The 14,997-nt window shown below is 51.6% G+C and overlaps 6 protein-coding genes across 6 annotated transcripts; 4 read left to right on the top strand and 2 right to left on the bottom strand.

Moving 5' to 3' along the window:
• Positions 1–106: 106 nt before the first annotated feature.
• Positions 107–1,261, top strand: N0V89_001220 (uncharacterized protein; the record flags this gene model as incomplete). Its single annotated transcript, XM_056210034.1, has 3 exons — positions 107–157; positions 212–718; positions 767–1,261. The coding sequence occupies 3 exons, from the start codon at positions 107–109 to the stop codon at positions 1,259–1,261; spliced, it is 1,053 nt and encodes a 350-aa protein (XP_056076856.1).
• Positions 1,262–1,739: 478 nt separating this feature from the next.
• N0V89_001219 (uncharacterized protein) lies at positions 1,740–2,463 on the top strand (the record flags this gene model as incomplete). Its single annotated transcript, XM_056210033.1, has 2 exons — positions 1,740–2,195; positions 2,377–2,463. The coding sequence occupies 2 exons, from the start codon at positions 1,740–1,742 to the stop codon at positions 2,461–2,463; spliced, it is 543 nt and encodes a 180-aa protein (XP_056076855.1).
• Positions 2,464–4,159: 1,696 nt separating this feature from the next.
• N0V89_001218 (uncharacterized protein) lies at positions 4,160–4,986 on the top strand (the record flags this gene model as incomplete). Its single annotated transcript, XM_056210032.1, has 2 exons — positions 4,160–4,295; positions 4,349–4,986. The coding sequence occupies 2 exons, from the start codon at positions 4,160–4,162 to the stop codon at positions 4,984–4,986; spliced, it is 774 nt and encodes a 257-aa protein (XP_056076854.1).
• Positions 4,987–5,649: 663 nt separating this feature from the next.
• Positions 5,650–7,725, top strand: N0V89_001217 (uncharacterized protein; the record flags this gene model as incomplete). Its single annotated transcript, XM_056210031.1, has 1 exon — positions 5,650–7,725. One exon carries the CDS (start codon positions 5,650–5,652, stop codon positions 7,723–7,725), a length of 2,076 nt encoding a protein of 691 aa, XP_056076853.1.
• Positions 7,726–10,795: 3,070 nt separating this feature from the next.
• On the bottom strand, positions 10,796–12,445 carry N0V89_001216 (uncharacterized protein; the record flags this gene model as incomplete). Its single annotated transcript, XM_056210030.1, has 1 exon — positions 10,796–12,445. One exon carries the CDS (start codon positions 12,443–12,445, stop codon positions 10,796–10,798), a length of 1,650 nt encoding a protein of 549 aa, XP_056076852.1.
• A 1,092-nt stretch (positions 12,446–13,537) lies between these two features.
• N0V89_001215 (uncharacterized protein) lies at positions 13,538–14,854 on the bottom strand (the record flags this gene model as incomplete). Its single annotated transcript, XM_056210029.1, has 1 exon — positions 13,538–14,854. One exon carries the CDS (start codon positions 14,852–14,854, stop codon positions 13,538–13,540), a length of 1,317 nt encoding a protein of 438 aa, XP_056076851.1.
• Positions 14,855–14,997: the final 143 nt, after the last annotated feature.

The following is a 14,997-nucleotide window of genomic DNA, read 5'->3' as shown; positions in this document are numbered from 1 at the left end:
CTTAACACTAAACCCAACTTACCAGAACAGCTGCAGTACTGAAAGAGTCTTTATGTCAAAGGCCTTATCGAGGGAAAATATAGCTACAAGCAAACATTTTGAAACTATGACGAATATGCCACATGACCCTATGGATAGCTTCCTGCCGGGTCCTGATGTGAGTCTCTATCATTGCGCGAATTTCTGACGATCAGTAGACTGAACGGCATAGGCAAGCATCGACGATCGCCTTGCGCTCAGCCTAAAGGAACCTTATTCGCGACAAGATGCAGAAGAGGCCATCGATTTCGAGATGGGGAGAGAAGATACAGCCTGGTCGATGTTCATGTCTCTGCCACCAAGCAGTCCAGCCTTACCAATTGAGGAAGCCCAATCTGAGCAAGGGAATCTAGATACTAAAATTCCTGCATGGCCCCATACAGAATATGTAGAATCGGATTTGATCACGCACAATCACGGTGAACAGGAGAAAACAAACAACGATCATACTTTGCCGGAGCTGTTCAAGGTCGAAGAAAATGCTCAGAGAAACTCACCGCTACCAACAAAAAAGTACGAGCAAGTGCATTTACGAGACGCGAAGCAACTGCTGGCTGAGAAAGCAGCGCATCGGAAAAGAAAGAGGCAGAACAAAGCCATGCGGACTTCTACCCCGCGAAAGCGCGCTTGCGGTATCTCGACATCCCTAAACAAGCGGGATGTGAAATCTGCCGAGCAGGTACGTCCGAGTCCAGTTGTACCCGTCTCCCACTGAACCCTCAACTAGCGCACTGGATTCGATGAAACAACATACCAAAGTATTCCAGTGTCTCAAGAGCGACACGACCCTGCCAATATCACACAACCATCCCTCTCGAACACTTCCACAACAACCCCTTTCCTCACGACCACCGAATTATCCACAGATCCCTCCCTCCTCCCCATCCCCCTAGGATCCAGCACGACCTACTACACCGCGCAGCTCTCCTCCCTCACAGACTCTATGTTCAATACCCTCTGGCAGGACTGTCCTCATATCGACGTCCTGGAGACCAGCTTTTGGGAGTTCGTCCAGGCTCAAGTAGCAGCGTGGCCATACGGGAAGTTGAGGATTCTGGCGCATATGGGGATTGTGCCGGGCTGGTGGTGGGTGAGGGAGTGGGTGAATGTTTTGATTGTAATGGCGGGCTGGGGGGTAGATGACCGGGAGATGATGGAGAGCTGGATTTGGCATGAACAGAGGATTCAGAAGTGGAACGAGGGCATGGGAGATTGGGGGTGACGGGTAAGGAAATTGATAAGGTTGGATAGGGTTATGAGTAGTAGACGGGCAGATATGCGCGTGAAGAAGGAAAGGCTGGCCTTTGTTTATCAATTTAAAAACTTCAGTGTAAATCGTCATGTGTAAATATGCTGTAATGATTCTTCGAGCATCCATGTCGAGTGCACACGTGCGGTTTGATAGCCATGTGCGGCTCATTCCGAGATCGTGGCGCGATCCTCGATTTCCACCCGCATCTGGGGAATGCGCGATCTCTTAGCGCGTTGTGTACCCGGATAACGTCATGACTTTAGACAATCGAGCGCGTCAGCGACAAAACAACCGAATAAAAGATGGCATATGCTATATGCTTAAAATCATTACATTTGCCACAGTCACCCTACAAATGCAATCCCTCTTTCCTCGAACTTGCGCAAATACCCTACGAACATCTACAAGACCCATCTCATCAGTACAAAGAAAAGCGTTCTCGGTAACCATGTCCACCGGCATCCCGAACGTTTCCTCGAATTTGAACCTCGAGACGAAAGATCTTAAGACAGCGCCGGGCGTCTCACTGAACGAGAACCAGTCCACCATCCTCCGCTCCATCCTCGATCTCTTCGCGGGTAAACCTAGTTTACCTAAATTGGCCCTCTGGCGCGACGATGCCACCTTCACCGACCCCATCACCATCGCTCAGGGCCGCGACCGCTATGCTGCGCAGTGGTACGGCCTACAACAAGCCTTTTCCGAGATCGAGCGACTGCACCATGAAGTCACAGATGCAGGAAACCCCATATTGATGGACTTGAAGACGCGCTACGTGATCAAGGGGATCAACAAGGAGCAGACGATCAACAGTGTGGTGGCGGTGCACTTGGATTCCGAGGGCAAGGTGCAGAAGGTGGAGGACAAGTGGGACGGGAAGCTGCCTGAGGGAAGCATCCAAAATGTGAGTTCTCTCTTTGATTTGGCCCAGCCAACATGGTGGATCAACTATTATATTGCGTGGGGATTCTGGATCTGGAGCTTCACATGGGAGACGAGGGTATGGAGGGTGGGTGTGCTCCCATGCCGCATTTGTCGCTTGTGTATGAAGGTAGAAGAATATGACCGCTGACATTTATGCGCAGGCTTTCCGGCATCTGAACGCAGTCACGGTCCCAAAGATGGTCTCTGTGCCGAAGAACGAGGAGGAAGATGCGAAGAAGGGAAATTGAACTAGGTGGTTCAGCAATCTCCCAGACTGTGTTACGAGTCCAGTCCATGTTGTGTATGATATGTCTTGGAGTTACTTAGGGTGAAGCGCGTTACGAGTCCGCTCGCCCACTTAGGTAGCATTGTAGCATAAGTTCAACTCGTAAATTGTTACATTCATGAATATCGTACCCAGTAACGTATCAACGTCATCAACGTCATAACCAACGGAACATCCGCGCGATAGCCAATTGCATTGTGAGAAATGCGCCAAACAGGCCGAAACCAATTGGTGTCCAGCTTCTCGAGCTCCCGTTCACTATCAGTATCGTGCCGCACTGTCCTTGCGTGACCACAGGCAGACCAGGCCCGTGCATCGTTAACGTCTGACAGAAACCAGCTGCAGCAGGTGGTGCGGAATAAGCGTTGGGGTAGTATGTCGTTGTTGTGTACTGCTGCGGGTATACGGTCTGTTGCGCCTGAGCGGTAACCGTTACGGTTTGCACATATGGTACGGGTCCAGCGCAATTGCTCCCAGCAGGGCAGCAACCAACGTAACCGTTCGTATCCTGCTGCTGAATGCACGAGCATCCTCCTGGGCAACACCTGGGGTTAATCAGCCTTGACATGGACCGATGGATTTAACTTGCTCACCAACTTGGGTGACCTTGGTCACCACAATTCAAAGAAGCCTCAGCCGGACATGAACCTTGCGCCGGCTGGCCGTTTGGATTGACGATATAGATTGCGCCTGAAAACGGCGCATTGTTAACATAGCTCTGCGCTTTTGCGAACGCTTTTGGAATCGCTTTTGCTTCAGGCCGAGGTTCAGGTACTGCGTGCGTGATACATGTCTTAAATACGACCGGGAGGGCAAGAATGACTAGTCGCAATCGCATATCGCAGGGCTGACGAGACTGATGAGTAGAAGCGAACAGAAAGACAGTGAGAGATTGCTAGGGTATGCGCTATCTCGGCTCGCAACAGTTGCAAACAGCTCTTCTAGCTGTGGAAGGTGATCAGCTTCGGGGGTAAGTACTGAGGGCTTCGGGCGGGAAGTTGCGGTGGCAGCCGTAGTGTCTTATGACCTTGACCGGTAGTTGTTTAAGCTCGAGAGAGCATGGCTTACCGGGCACTCCAAGAAAGGTGGTCAGCCTCGTAGGTCATGACCACTCGACGCCGGCTGGTGGGGTGGCCGTTGACATGTTAGCAAACCTGCACACTTGTACTCGATAGCTGTATCGATTTGGCACTCAGCCAGGTAGTACCCGGTATCCGGCACGTTGCGAGCCCAACTGCACGGCGACTAAGAAGAAAGCGACCAGTTGATTGATGGGGAACAGGAAGAAAAAAGCGGTGTTGAGGTGGAATTGAGCTGCTGTTGACCAGGAAGCCTGGTCGGGTGGATACTGCAACCCCTCATTCGGGCATGTTGGCACCGGAAAAGAGTCTATCGTGGAAGGCTTCTGTCGAATGCCTTGCTTTCGCTTGCCAAGCTGATGGCGGTCCTTGAAGCGGCTCACACGGATGCGCGGCGCTGCATGTTATTGCGCATGTGCTGTGGTCATCTTGCAGCAGCGTGAGCTCAGGTGCAGTGTGGGTCTTCCCGCTTACCCGCGCTCTGGTCCTTATTTGGACGTCACGTTTCTTCGCGAAAGCGCTTACCTCTCGACGCGTCGCCTGCTTGTATCCCACCAGCATCAACTACCGCATCATGACATGTCAACGCAGCACCCTGCACCAAAGTACAGACTTTATCCAGCCTGGTGCTTCCAGGCATCGCCCACCTATAATGACTGGGTCAGAATGACAGCAGCCGATGTGCAGCTGCTACGCAAGGAACCCGAATTCACGAGTACTTTCGCCACGCACGTCTCACCGAGATGCTCGCTGACACACCAGGCCTAGTCCCGCACACATATTACTACCTTAACCACCCTATACGATACATATATCTCGTTGGCGTTGTCGTAGCGATCGATGACATTAATCTGAGGTACACCACACTCACGCTCGACGATGGAAGCGGCGCCACCCTCGAGGTTAAGATAAAGCGCCTTCTTCCGGAGATATACAATCCTGTCGATAACCCATCAAATACGGAGGTCGACAATGTGAATGTCCTTAGTGGCTTAGGACGGTTCGATGTCACCGTGGATGATCAGATTGTGGACATTGGTAAGACCATAAAGGTTAAAGGCATGATCTCTGAGTTCCGAGGCTTTAAGCAGTTGGAGCTGAAGAGAATCTGGATCGTATCGGCCACAAATGAGGAGGTCAAGTTCTGGGAGGCTCTAGCTACGTTCAAGAAAGATGTCTTGGGCAGGCCGTGGCACCTCAGCAAAGCGCAGGGCGAGGAGATTAAGAAATCAACCAAGAATGAACAGAAGAAAGCAAGAGAACACGAAAGGCAAAAGTTGGTGCACGAGGCCAAGAAGAAGGAACAACGGAAAGCGCGCGCGGAGTACCTGGCGCAGAGAGAAGCCAAGTACGAGATACGGAGGCGAAAGGAAAATATTATGATGAACGCAGGAGCTTTGATATGAACGCCTATTCTTGCGTATGGTCTTCACACAAAAGGAACATTCTTCGCCGCTCCATCAACCTTCCGCAACGTCTGTATCGCTTGTGCTCCCGTTAACCTTTGCACCCAGTTCGTGACCGATGTGTCGACATTGCTAGCCATACAGCCTCAGAACGGACAATACCTTGATGTTGAATAGCTTCACCATGGCGACGTCGACGTGTATATTCTCTAGTCCGGCCGCAAGTAGACCTCCCTTCATCTTTCAGGCTATCGATCTCCCACCCTCTGCAAGCCGGTTCAGTCAGTATTCACTGCCTTCCTTGGATCAATGACAGGCACGATGCATAACATCCTGCAAGCTCTTGGATATTGCTCTTGCATTTGCCTGAACCGACCTATGGGAGTTTAGCCACTCGAGAAGGATTTGGTGACCGTGCCGCAAGCATGCATACCGAGGCGCTAACTACTACGCTTCATCGTACCTGCATTGCAACACTAAGCGCCCATACACCACACCAGCATATCAAGTACAAGGAGTTGATCCAATTAAGATGGATTACGAGCTTCTCGGCGCGTATGACAATACTGTCGCACAGCCAAAAACCGGCTTGCGACAACGAAACACTGAGAGTCGTGGTATCTCCATCCCATCTCGTGAACTCATTGCCCAGCGCCATTTCCAATGTCATTCCTCCCAAGAACACACAACAACGAGATCAACAATACCGGCAATGGCATCCATAATACTCGCTACGACCAATCCTACCTCAAGGCTCACCTCGAATCCTATTCCATGAAACCTGTCTCTCCCTATGACACCCACGATCCCAATGAAGCGTTCTACAACAACCCTGAACCGAATTTACCTTGCAATAATCCAAAAGACCCGTTAGAATACGTCCCGCTTAAACGACCGCGCTGGATCCGCGTTCTCAAGCTCGAACCAGGATTCGTCTATATGAAGATCCGCGTTTCACTCCTCCACCTCAACCTCGACGATCCGTCCCATCTTCCCTACGAAGCTATAAGCTACACCTGGCGCGCATACTACTCTTTCGAAGCGCACAAGGATGACTGGAAGGAGGACATTATCTGCAACGGCCGCTATGTACGCATAACGCGCAGCCTTTTCCACGCTCTATCAGTGTTCAGACGGACTGATCGCGCAAGGATCATCTGGGCAGACGCGCTGTGCATCAATCAGGAAGACGAGCAAGAGAAAGGACACCAGGTCGGGCTCATGCAGCAGATATACAAGCGCGCGTTCCACGTGCTGATCTGGGTTGGGTATCGATGGACGAAGGTCGTGAAGGAGAGTATGGATCTGGTGTGTGGGATCGTGAACCAAGAGTATTCGACGGAAGAAAGAAGAGGTGTTGTAGCGGAGTGGTACGATGAGCCCAGTATTCTGGAAATGGATGATGTGGCGCCTCCAAACCCGGATTCTCCGTCGTCTCTTTACGCAGAGGACATTCCAGAGCAAGAGGAAAAAACAAGACTTGATGCGCAGAATTTGAAGCCGCTGAAAGATCTGTTCGAGGCGCTGTATTTCTCGCGGTTGTGGGTGTTTCAAGAAGTGGCACTGAGTCCGCTTGCGACTATGTGCTGGAGTCAGGCGCGCGTTCGCTTTGAGTGGGTTGCCCTCGTTGCTGATCTAATATCGCGGAATCCGGAATACCTGAGTGCTTTCTCTATTTATGAGGAAGCGATTGATGGCTTACAGAATTGTGCCAACATGTATAATGCGTGGAGGGGCAAATACGCCGAGACCCCATTTTTCGACCTTCTACTTAGTACGCGAGCGTTAAAATCAGGTGTTGGAAGGGATAAAGTTTACGGATTGCTGGGGATCAAGACGAGTGATACAGATCCAGAGAAAGATGTTGTGTTCATCAAGGCGGACTATGCGATCGAAGAGCGTGAATTATGGAAGAGTGTTGCGCTCAAGATCTTAGTCGAACAGGGTGATGTGAGGTGTCTGGCTGCTGTCAATCACCTCAATACTCCGACTGATTCCCCGTCGTGGATTCCGAACTTTGCAAACCTCTCTGAGTTATTCCTCCCTTTTCTTCACGCAGATGCGCACAATCAAGTAGAAAAGGCCTGTGTATTTCTCGACCCATTCTGTCGTATACCAGATTGTCTTTCCGTGGAGGCCAATACAATCGATTCGATCGTGTCAATCATCAGGCCTGACTTCGAATTTAACACGCACTGGCGCCACATCTCAACCTGCATGCAACTGCACCGACTGATACGCCGTCTCGAATCCACGTTCTCTTGGGACACGTTAGCCCTGTGCCTCACGCAAGGCTTTGACTTCTCCTTCACGAAGGCAGTGACTGATATCACCAGCCACATCGCTGCTCTACGCGCCTTCTACGCCTGGGGCGAGGGACCCTGCCTCACTAAAGACGATCTCGTCATCCCTCCTTCAGACACAGCGACCGACGATGCCAAGGCGGCTTATAACTTCTTTTGTGCTTCTGCGAAAGCCGTTCAAGGGAAGTGCCTGTTCATCACAGAAATGAGGACACTGGGTATTGGGCCCGGACATCTGCGAGGAGGATGCACTTTAGTATCTGTGCATGGATCTTGTGTGCCTTTTGCAGTGAGGAGCGTGAGTGCCGATCTCGAGAAGGAGCATTGGAGGCTTGTCGGTCCGTGCTATGTACCAATGGCAGACGGCATGTCGCTCGCGGATCGGAACGTGGTTCCTGAAGGGAGGGGAGACACGCATACGCTACACATTCTTTAGCATGAGGCAGTTCTTATTCTCGCATGTGTGTGAAAACATGAGTGCATATGTGTGTAACTGCGTTAAGGGCTGCGTCGGTACTATTTACAACCTTGGAAGGATCGAAATATTATCGTTTGCACAAAGAATATGCCACCTCCCACGGCGCTGGAATAAGAGATCAGGAACTATTAACAAATATATTTACTATAGGTAGTGAAGTATTGGCTTGATCTTGTTGAACTCGACTTTTTGGGCCTGGTAAAGCCTAAAATAGGGTACTAATCTGTTAAAATAAGTGTACTAGAGTAAATAGACTAATACTTCACTCCCTATAGTAAGTATATTTGTTAATAGTTCCTGATCTCTTCTTCCAGCGCCGTGGGAGGTGGCATATTCTTGGCGCAAAGCACCGATATAAGACGCGATATATACAACGATTCATCGTTCCCAACAACACTTATGTGCATGTGCTCATACGCGCCATAGCTGCCAATTATCGCGATAGGTTCCGTGTATGTTTATGTAAATATTTGGAACACAACGGACACACCACCATAGTAGAGTTGTAGACCTGACCCAGGGACCAAGACGGAGGTTGTTCGAACGTCTCTGATCCTAGAGGCGGCAGTGGGCGCCCATCAGGAGTTTGAATCTAGATAAGTGGCGCTCACATGACCAACCCCAATTTGGGAAGATAAGTAGTGGCTGGCAATATATATACTGACTCAATATTGGTGTAGAGCGTGGGTTCTGTGGCTCATTGGGGCAAAGGATCAGGGCGAAGATGGACCTTGGTAGACCAGATAGGCCCCACTAGAGAAGGTTTGCAGCGGGATGTTATTTAGAGATGGAACAGTGTGCGGGGAAAATAGTATTTTTGAAACCCACAAACGCCTATTTACCCTACTTCTCAGACTTCAGAAACACCTTGATCTCTTGCTCTCAACTCCATCCTTGGCGTCATTCGCCGCTCTTAGTAACAAAGGAAGGAAGGCATCAGGAGGCTAAAGAAGGCGACTACCCAATGCATAATCATGATATGGAAGTAGTCTCGACGTGCCATGAGGCAATGTAGACTATGTGGATACTAACATAGCATGGCGCAACGATGTCGACTTGTTTATATGATTTATATCCGCTCTACTGTGATTGAACGATTCGTCCAATAGAAGGCGAAACAACAACATTCGTGCACAGGACTACACCATTCGAGCATCTTTCTCAGACGGGAAGTTTTGAGGACGTAGAACAGCGAAATTTGTGAGGGCCACACACGCTCAGGTGCACTGGTCTCCAATCTTCGTTATGAGTACATTTGGAATCTAGAGAGGATTTGAGTTCAGTCTTCCGCTGGTATCGGGCAAAGGAATACACTGAAAAGCTGGTCCAACGGTTCGAGTAGCTGCACCTGTCCAATAATAGCAGGTTTAGCAAGCTCTATCAGGGCAGATAAACTCACCCTTGTCGCCCACTGTACGAACTGCTCCGCGTTGAGACTATCTAGGTTTCCATATTCCACATCTGCCGGAGGTTCGGTCCATCGAGGCGGCAAAGCAGCGACGAGGTGCTGGAGAGGCTTGAGCTGCGATACAGACACCGCATTTTCACTTTTTGCGTTTCCTACAGGCTCTAGTCGCTCGTCTAGTGGTTCAAAGTAAGACACCGGGCGGCGCGGGACGCAGTCCTTGCCGTGAATGGCAGCAGGGTAACCTAGCTTGCAGGCCACGGCGAGTACATCGCCCTGCGTTGGTATACCTGTATGCGGTCTCAACAATGCCGAGTGGAGGAACGTAAGTCGTTTTTTATCGGGTCGTTTGCGGATGCAGTCATGCGATACACCTCCGCTGGCTCCTCCCTAGGCTTGTTTGAATGTCTTTCGGAATCGATCGGTCAGTAGCGAGATTGCGCGGCAGAACGATGATTCAGTCAGTCTGACAGGAGCCGAGAATGGAAAGTGTGCGTGTGCAATGATGAATGTCTCAATCAGAGAAGCCGCGGGTTGTATGACATTTATTTTAGATGTGTGAGCTTTGGTGAGGCAGCGAATCATTGTTTGCAGCTGTATCTAGTCGTCAGCAGTAACGTAGAGCTCTGCTACAACTCCTAGGAAGTACTCAGGCTCCGGGGATTCGAACGCGGGCAGCCATAGGTTGTTCCCTTCCTTGAAATAGTTGAGGAAGAGGAGTCGAATGTCATCTAGAGGCGATCAGTTGAACCGTAACATCGAAACGGAGGGACACATCGTACCTGGCATGACGCTCCAATCCAATGCTCAAGATCCTCCGCTGCATTGGCATCGTTGGACCGCCAGAACCTACGCTTTCGCGAAACTTAGCGACGTTCAATCGGGTATTGTGAGGATGGAGCAAAGAAAGTGAAGGTCGAGACTACCTGAGACGAGAACGCAGGGTGCATACTTCTCGTTGCCTGAGGTATGGGGCGGTGGTGAGGCGGTGGTGTTTCATCCTCGAGCTCAAGTGCTTAGCTCAAGCTGGTCTAGCGTGACAAGTTGACACTCGTGGATCTTAAATATATAAGGATATGTACTCGCTGGATATGGCATAAAGACGAGAGTCTGCTTGTGGCCCCTGTATTCCTCCTCGCAGTATGGATCGTTTACTCGCATACTGCACGTAGCGATCTTGGGGGCGGCAGTGGTGCAACGATGGCTTCATTAATTGAGCGCGTCGAAGATGTGCTCAGGTCCCGCGGCCAAGCACATCCGGAAATCGTTGTTATGGAGAAGTTCAGCTACTACTAATGAGTCAATTGCCTGTGTCTGTTTTTTTTTTTTTCCCTCTTCCGGCGGAGGCCAGAGCGACGGCGCGAGAATGCTAGGTATACCTTAAAAAATAAAATTTCCGGTTCATCCATTGATCTACGTTCACTCCAGGACTCTCACTTGATGCTGCCTCAATTTGGAAGTGTTTCCGTGGTTGCGAAGCGTGAAGCGTGGTTTGCGGGTCTTTGCAGTGTGGAATTTTCCTGAACAAAAGATTTCTCATACGTGGATGAAGGTTTATATGGAATGGAGACAAGGAACTTTGATATTACGTCGATTGAGTTGTCTCAGGGGTATCAACCAATTCTATCCCACACTACCACTTAACCTCTCCAGCAACTCCGTTTGCGAACCCGCAGAAGGCTTCCGCCCCGCTCTTCTCGCGGCCCTCTGCTCCCTAGCACTTATTTTCGTTGATGCAAGTTGGGCTGGCGCGACTGTTCTAGTAACCGGTCTCTCGACGGCTTGATCCATAACCTTATGGGTCTTTATCGTCCTGATGGTCGGGCCTTCTTTCTTTGCTCGCTCGACAGCACTCTGGTCGGTCCGGAACTGGAACCCCATCGCCTGTAACATGGCGAAGCGCACAGCATCGATGCCGAGTCTGCGCTCGTCGACGAGCACTTCAGAACTGCAAGCCAGAATCTCGCCAATCGCGCCAGCGCCATTGGGTGGCTGGATCTCTTCGCGGAGCTTCTCCATCGTCTTGCGCAGTCCTTCCATTGTGCCTTTTGGCTTTAGCTTGTCCAGGCGCTTGCCGTCAAAGCGCTTAATTGTCTTCGCTTGAGGTAGGTAGATCTTGTCAACCTTGGAGAGAATGACTTGATGCGAGATGCCGCCTAGCCGCAACGAAGCAAGAAGTGAGCGATCCTTATCCTTGACCCCATGCTGGGCATCGATCAAGACGAAGACCCGGCGAAGCTGCTTGCGGCCCTGGAGATACTTCATAATCTCTTGACCCCATTCAGATAGCGAGCCTTCTCCGTAGCCGGGCATGTCCACGATGGTAATGCCGCCCGTGCCAACGATCTTCCCGTGCCCGCTTGGTTGCTTCTTGAAATGTACGCCGCCCTGTGGCCCTAGGCCGTAGAGATTCATTGTCTTGGTAAAACCTGGCGTGGACGATGTGCGCGCAAGAAGCGCTTTGGTGTCTGCATTGACGATTGCGTTCAGTAAGCTGCTCTTACCAACGTTACTCCTGCCCACGAATGCTATCTCAGGGACGTTGCTGTCAGGAAATGCGCGGAAGAATGCTACTGACTGCAGGAATTTCGGCGACGCATTCTTTGTGAAGAAATGCTGTGCCTGTGTCCTCTGCGTCATTGTAGGCGGCATGGTCTCCCAGTACCAGTTCCAGTCTTGCAGTGCACCAAAATGTAAGGAGGCATGGCTCATAGGTTTCTCAGGCGACCATATCTTTACCGGTGGCGGCGCTTCTGAAGGTTCCGATGGCTTGAGAAATTCGAATTCTGCTTCCTCCACCTTCCTGGACGCTTGTCTTCCGTGGATAAAGGATGGTGTCTTCGTACTCACGGTGACCTGCGGTCGCTTGCCTCGTGTCATTGTTCGGCGTGCCTCTACCGGCACATGTACGGGCGGCGGGTCAGGCAGCGGGACGTTGTGTAAAGGGAAGTGGTTCCTGGGTGTAGAATAAGGTATTCGTTTTCCTGATCGCGCGACATATTGGCCGTCATCAAGGTTGACTTTGAGGCCGGACTCCCATGTTGGTCGCACCGATGCTTTTGATAGACCATGTTCTTCACCAATTGCTTCTTCACTCTTGCTGAGCTTCTTGTAATGTTTGGCGATGCGAAACGAGGGTTCATCGGGTGAGTCGGTGGAATTGTACCGCCGTTGCGCGTGAACAGCACGAAGCTTGGGAAACCTGGTACATTGTACGATGTATTTTATGCAGCTCTGACATATGTACTGCGGTCTCGCGGGCAGCGAAGCCATAGTTGATGAATGTTGAAGGGACGGTGGTTCGCAGCTTGTCGCAAAATCCACGGCGGGCCCAAGCTCTCTCCCGCAACTTTTCGCCGCAGACACCTCCGCATCTTCACCACCCTAACCTACAATCGCCAGGTCGCCCAACCTTGACTTGGACCGCTCAATCCACTGTTCAACCACCTGCAATGGCTTCGTCAGCGCCCCATGTTCGCTCCCTCTACCGGCGCATCCTGCGCGAACTTCCCACACCTACTTCCACCACTTCATCAACCCGGTCCGCCAGCACCCCACCCAAATTCCGCTCGAGCTCGCACCAGAAGCTCTCGGCGCCTTCCACAATTCAAAAGCGCGTACGCGACACATTTGTAAACGCGAATGGAGCGGGTCAGATGGCACAGGCGGAACAATTCATACAATACGTCCAGGCGCAGAGGATGTACGCGACGCTGATTGAGCGGTACAATCCAGGAATGGGAATGAGTGAGGAGGAAAGGGTACGATTAAGTGCGAGAAGGGTGGGTGTGGATCTGCCGACTGAATATGGAAAGGGAGAGCAGTGAGGGGAGGACGATGCGAGGAGCTGGGCAGCATAGCAGAGAGGAGCAAGGGCACAATAATTGAAGAGGCAATGTGTATACCAATGTACATCCTTAGCATATAAGGGCTAAAAAACATGGGCCAGAGTAGACCCGTTTTTCTACCCGTCACGAGAACAGGTTCTGTATGGCGCACGTGCCTCTGGTGAAAGGGTATGGTGCTTCCATCTAAACGCCGAAATAACATCTAAACATTCCGCCAGATATCCCGCTATTGTTTTTTAACGCATGAGGCCATGATCATTTCAAGCATGTGCTGCTCTGCTTCAGTCAAAGGTGGTTTCCGGCCTCAAGATGCGCGACGACTAATCTCAGGATCACGACCGCAACCTCGTCCAAGGCCACGCCCTTCGCCTCCTCGTCCACGGTAGCCGCCGGACTCTCGGTGATCTTTCCGTCCATACTCTTGATCAGGCTTATGCCCGCGTCCTACAAGACCAAAGGATGGTTAGTTACCGATTCCAATGCCAACAATATGTTTTGCAACGCATCAAGAAGCAAGTTAGTCGTCGAACTTAATACCTTTGCCGCCCGACGTGTCAATCATACCGCCCCTGTAAGAGCCCCTCTTCTTCTTGTTCTTCTCCTTCGTGAAACCCTTGCCCTTGGTCACAATCAAGTCGGCGTGAGCGCGGTCCGCGTAGTCATAGGATACGTAGTCATTGCTGGCGAAACGCGGGTCCACGGCCGTTTCTGGCTTGATGCGCTGGAATCGATTCTCCACGTGGTTCTTCTTTTTGGCCGGACCGTTTAGCGCGAGTGAGTCGGAGTCGGAGGCCTTGCGCTTGTTGCCAGTTGCGGGTGCGGGAGAAGCAGGTCCAACGGTCGCGCTTGAATCGCTCTTCTCCTCTTTTTCGGATTCAGAGGAGTCGCTCTCGGAGGAGCTGGAGTCGCTGCTGGATGATGAAGAGTCTGCCTTCTCTGCGGCTTTCTTCTTAGTCATCTTCTTTGGGGGAGCAGCATCCGAGTCGCTGTCGGACGAAGAAGAGTCTGAGTCGCTCGAGGAATTAGAGCTTGAAGATGAAGATGAAGATGAAGAGACAGATGCCGCCTTCTTTGTTTTCTTGGGCTTCGCCTCCGCCTCCGAATCGGAACCAGAGTCGCTGTCGGAGCCGCTCGAGCTTGAGTCGCTCGAGCCACTTGAGTCACTTGAGTCGCTTGAGTCGCTTGAGTCTGAGCTGTCGGAGTCGGGAAGCGGGATGTTCGCGGGTTCATCTTCGGAGTCGCTATCAGAATCGCTAGCCGAAGACGAGGACGAAGCAGCGGACGAGGAAACAGAGACAGATCGCTTGGTCTTCTTGACGGCAGGCTTAGCCTGCTCGTCCCCTGAATCCGAATCGGAGCTGGAGTCGGAGGAGGAATCGGAGCTCGAGCTGGAAGCGTCAGAGTCGATGCCCTTCGCAGCTGCCTTCTTCTTCGGTGCCTCCTTGTCTTCAGAGTCGCTGCCGTCGTCGCTGGAATCGCTGCCGGAAGCGCTGCTGCTATCGTCGCTGCTAGCTGCGCTCTTCTCGTCTACATCCATAGCACTAGACGTTTCCTTGGTGTTCTTCTCCCATTGCTCGTAAAGCGTGGTGAGGTTGGGCAGATCTTGGGGAGACGCTGCGCTCACGACGGTCGGAGCCTCAGCCTCAAGCTTGCTGGCAGCTTCGGTATATCCGTGCTCGCTCAAGAAAGACTGGACGAGATTCAATAGCGGACCGGGAGCTTTTTTGCTGGCTGCCTTCTTGGACTTCTCGATGCGCCCGGCGGCGACTTTGTTGGAAGCTGACTGCTTTTTGTCGCGGGAGGCGCTCTTTGCGACCCTCTTCGTGCTAGCCATGGTGTCAATTGGCGTACGTCGTGGGGTGGAGAGGGCGTTTGGTGTTCTTGATGCAGGCGACAGAAAAAAAGTTTGGAGTCGAAAAGTCCAGGGTCAAGCCGCAGCTGTGGCGGGGCACGCTAAGCCCTTAGAGTGACGTCCGT

Source organism: Didymosphaeria variabile (assembly GCF_027946475.1).
Source record: "Didymosphaeria variabile strain IMI 356815 chromosome Unknown scaffold_1, whole genome shotgun sequence".
Classification (NCBI taxonomy): Eukaryota; Fungi; Ascomycota; class Dothideomycetes; order Pleosporales; family Didymosphaeriaceae; genus Didymosphaeria; species Didymosphaeria variabile.
This window is presented reverse-complemented; position numbering and strand designations above follow the sequence as displayed.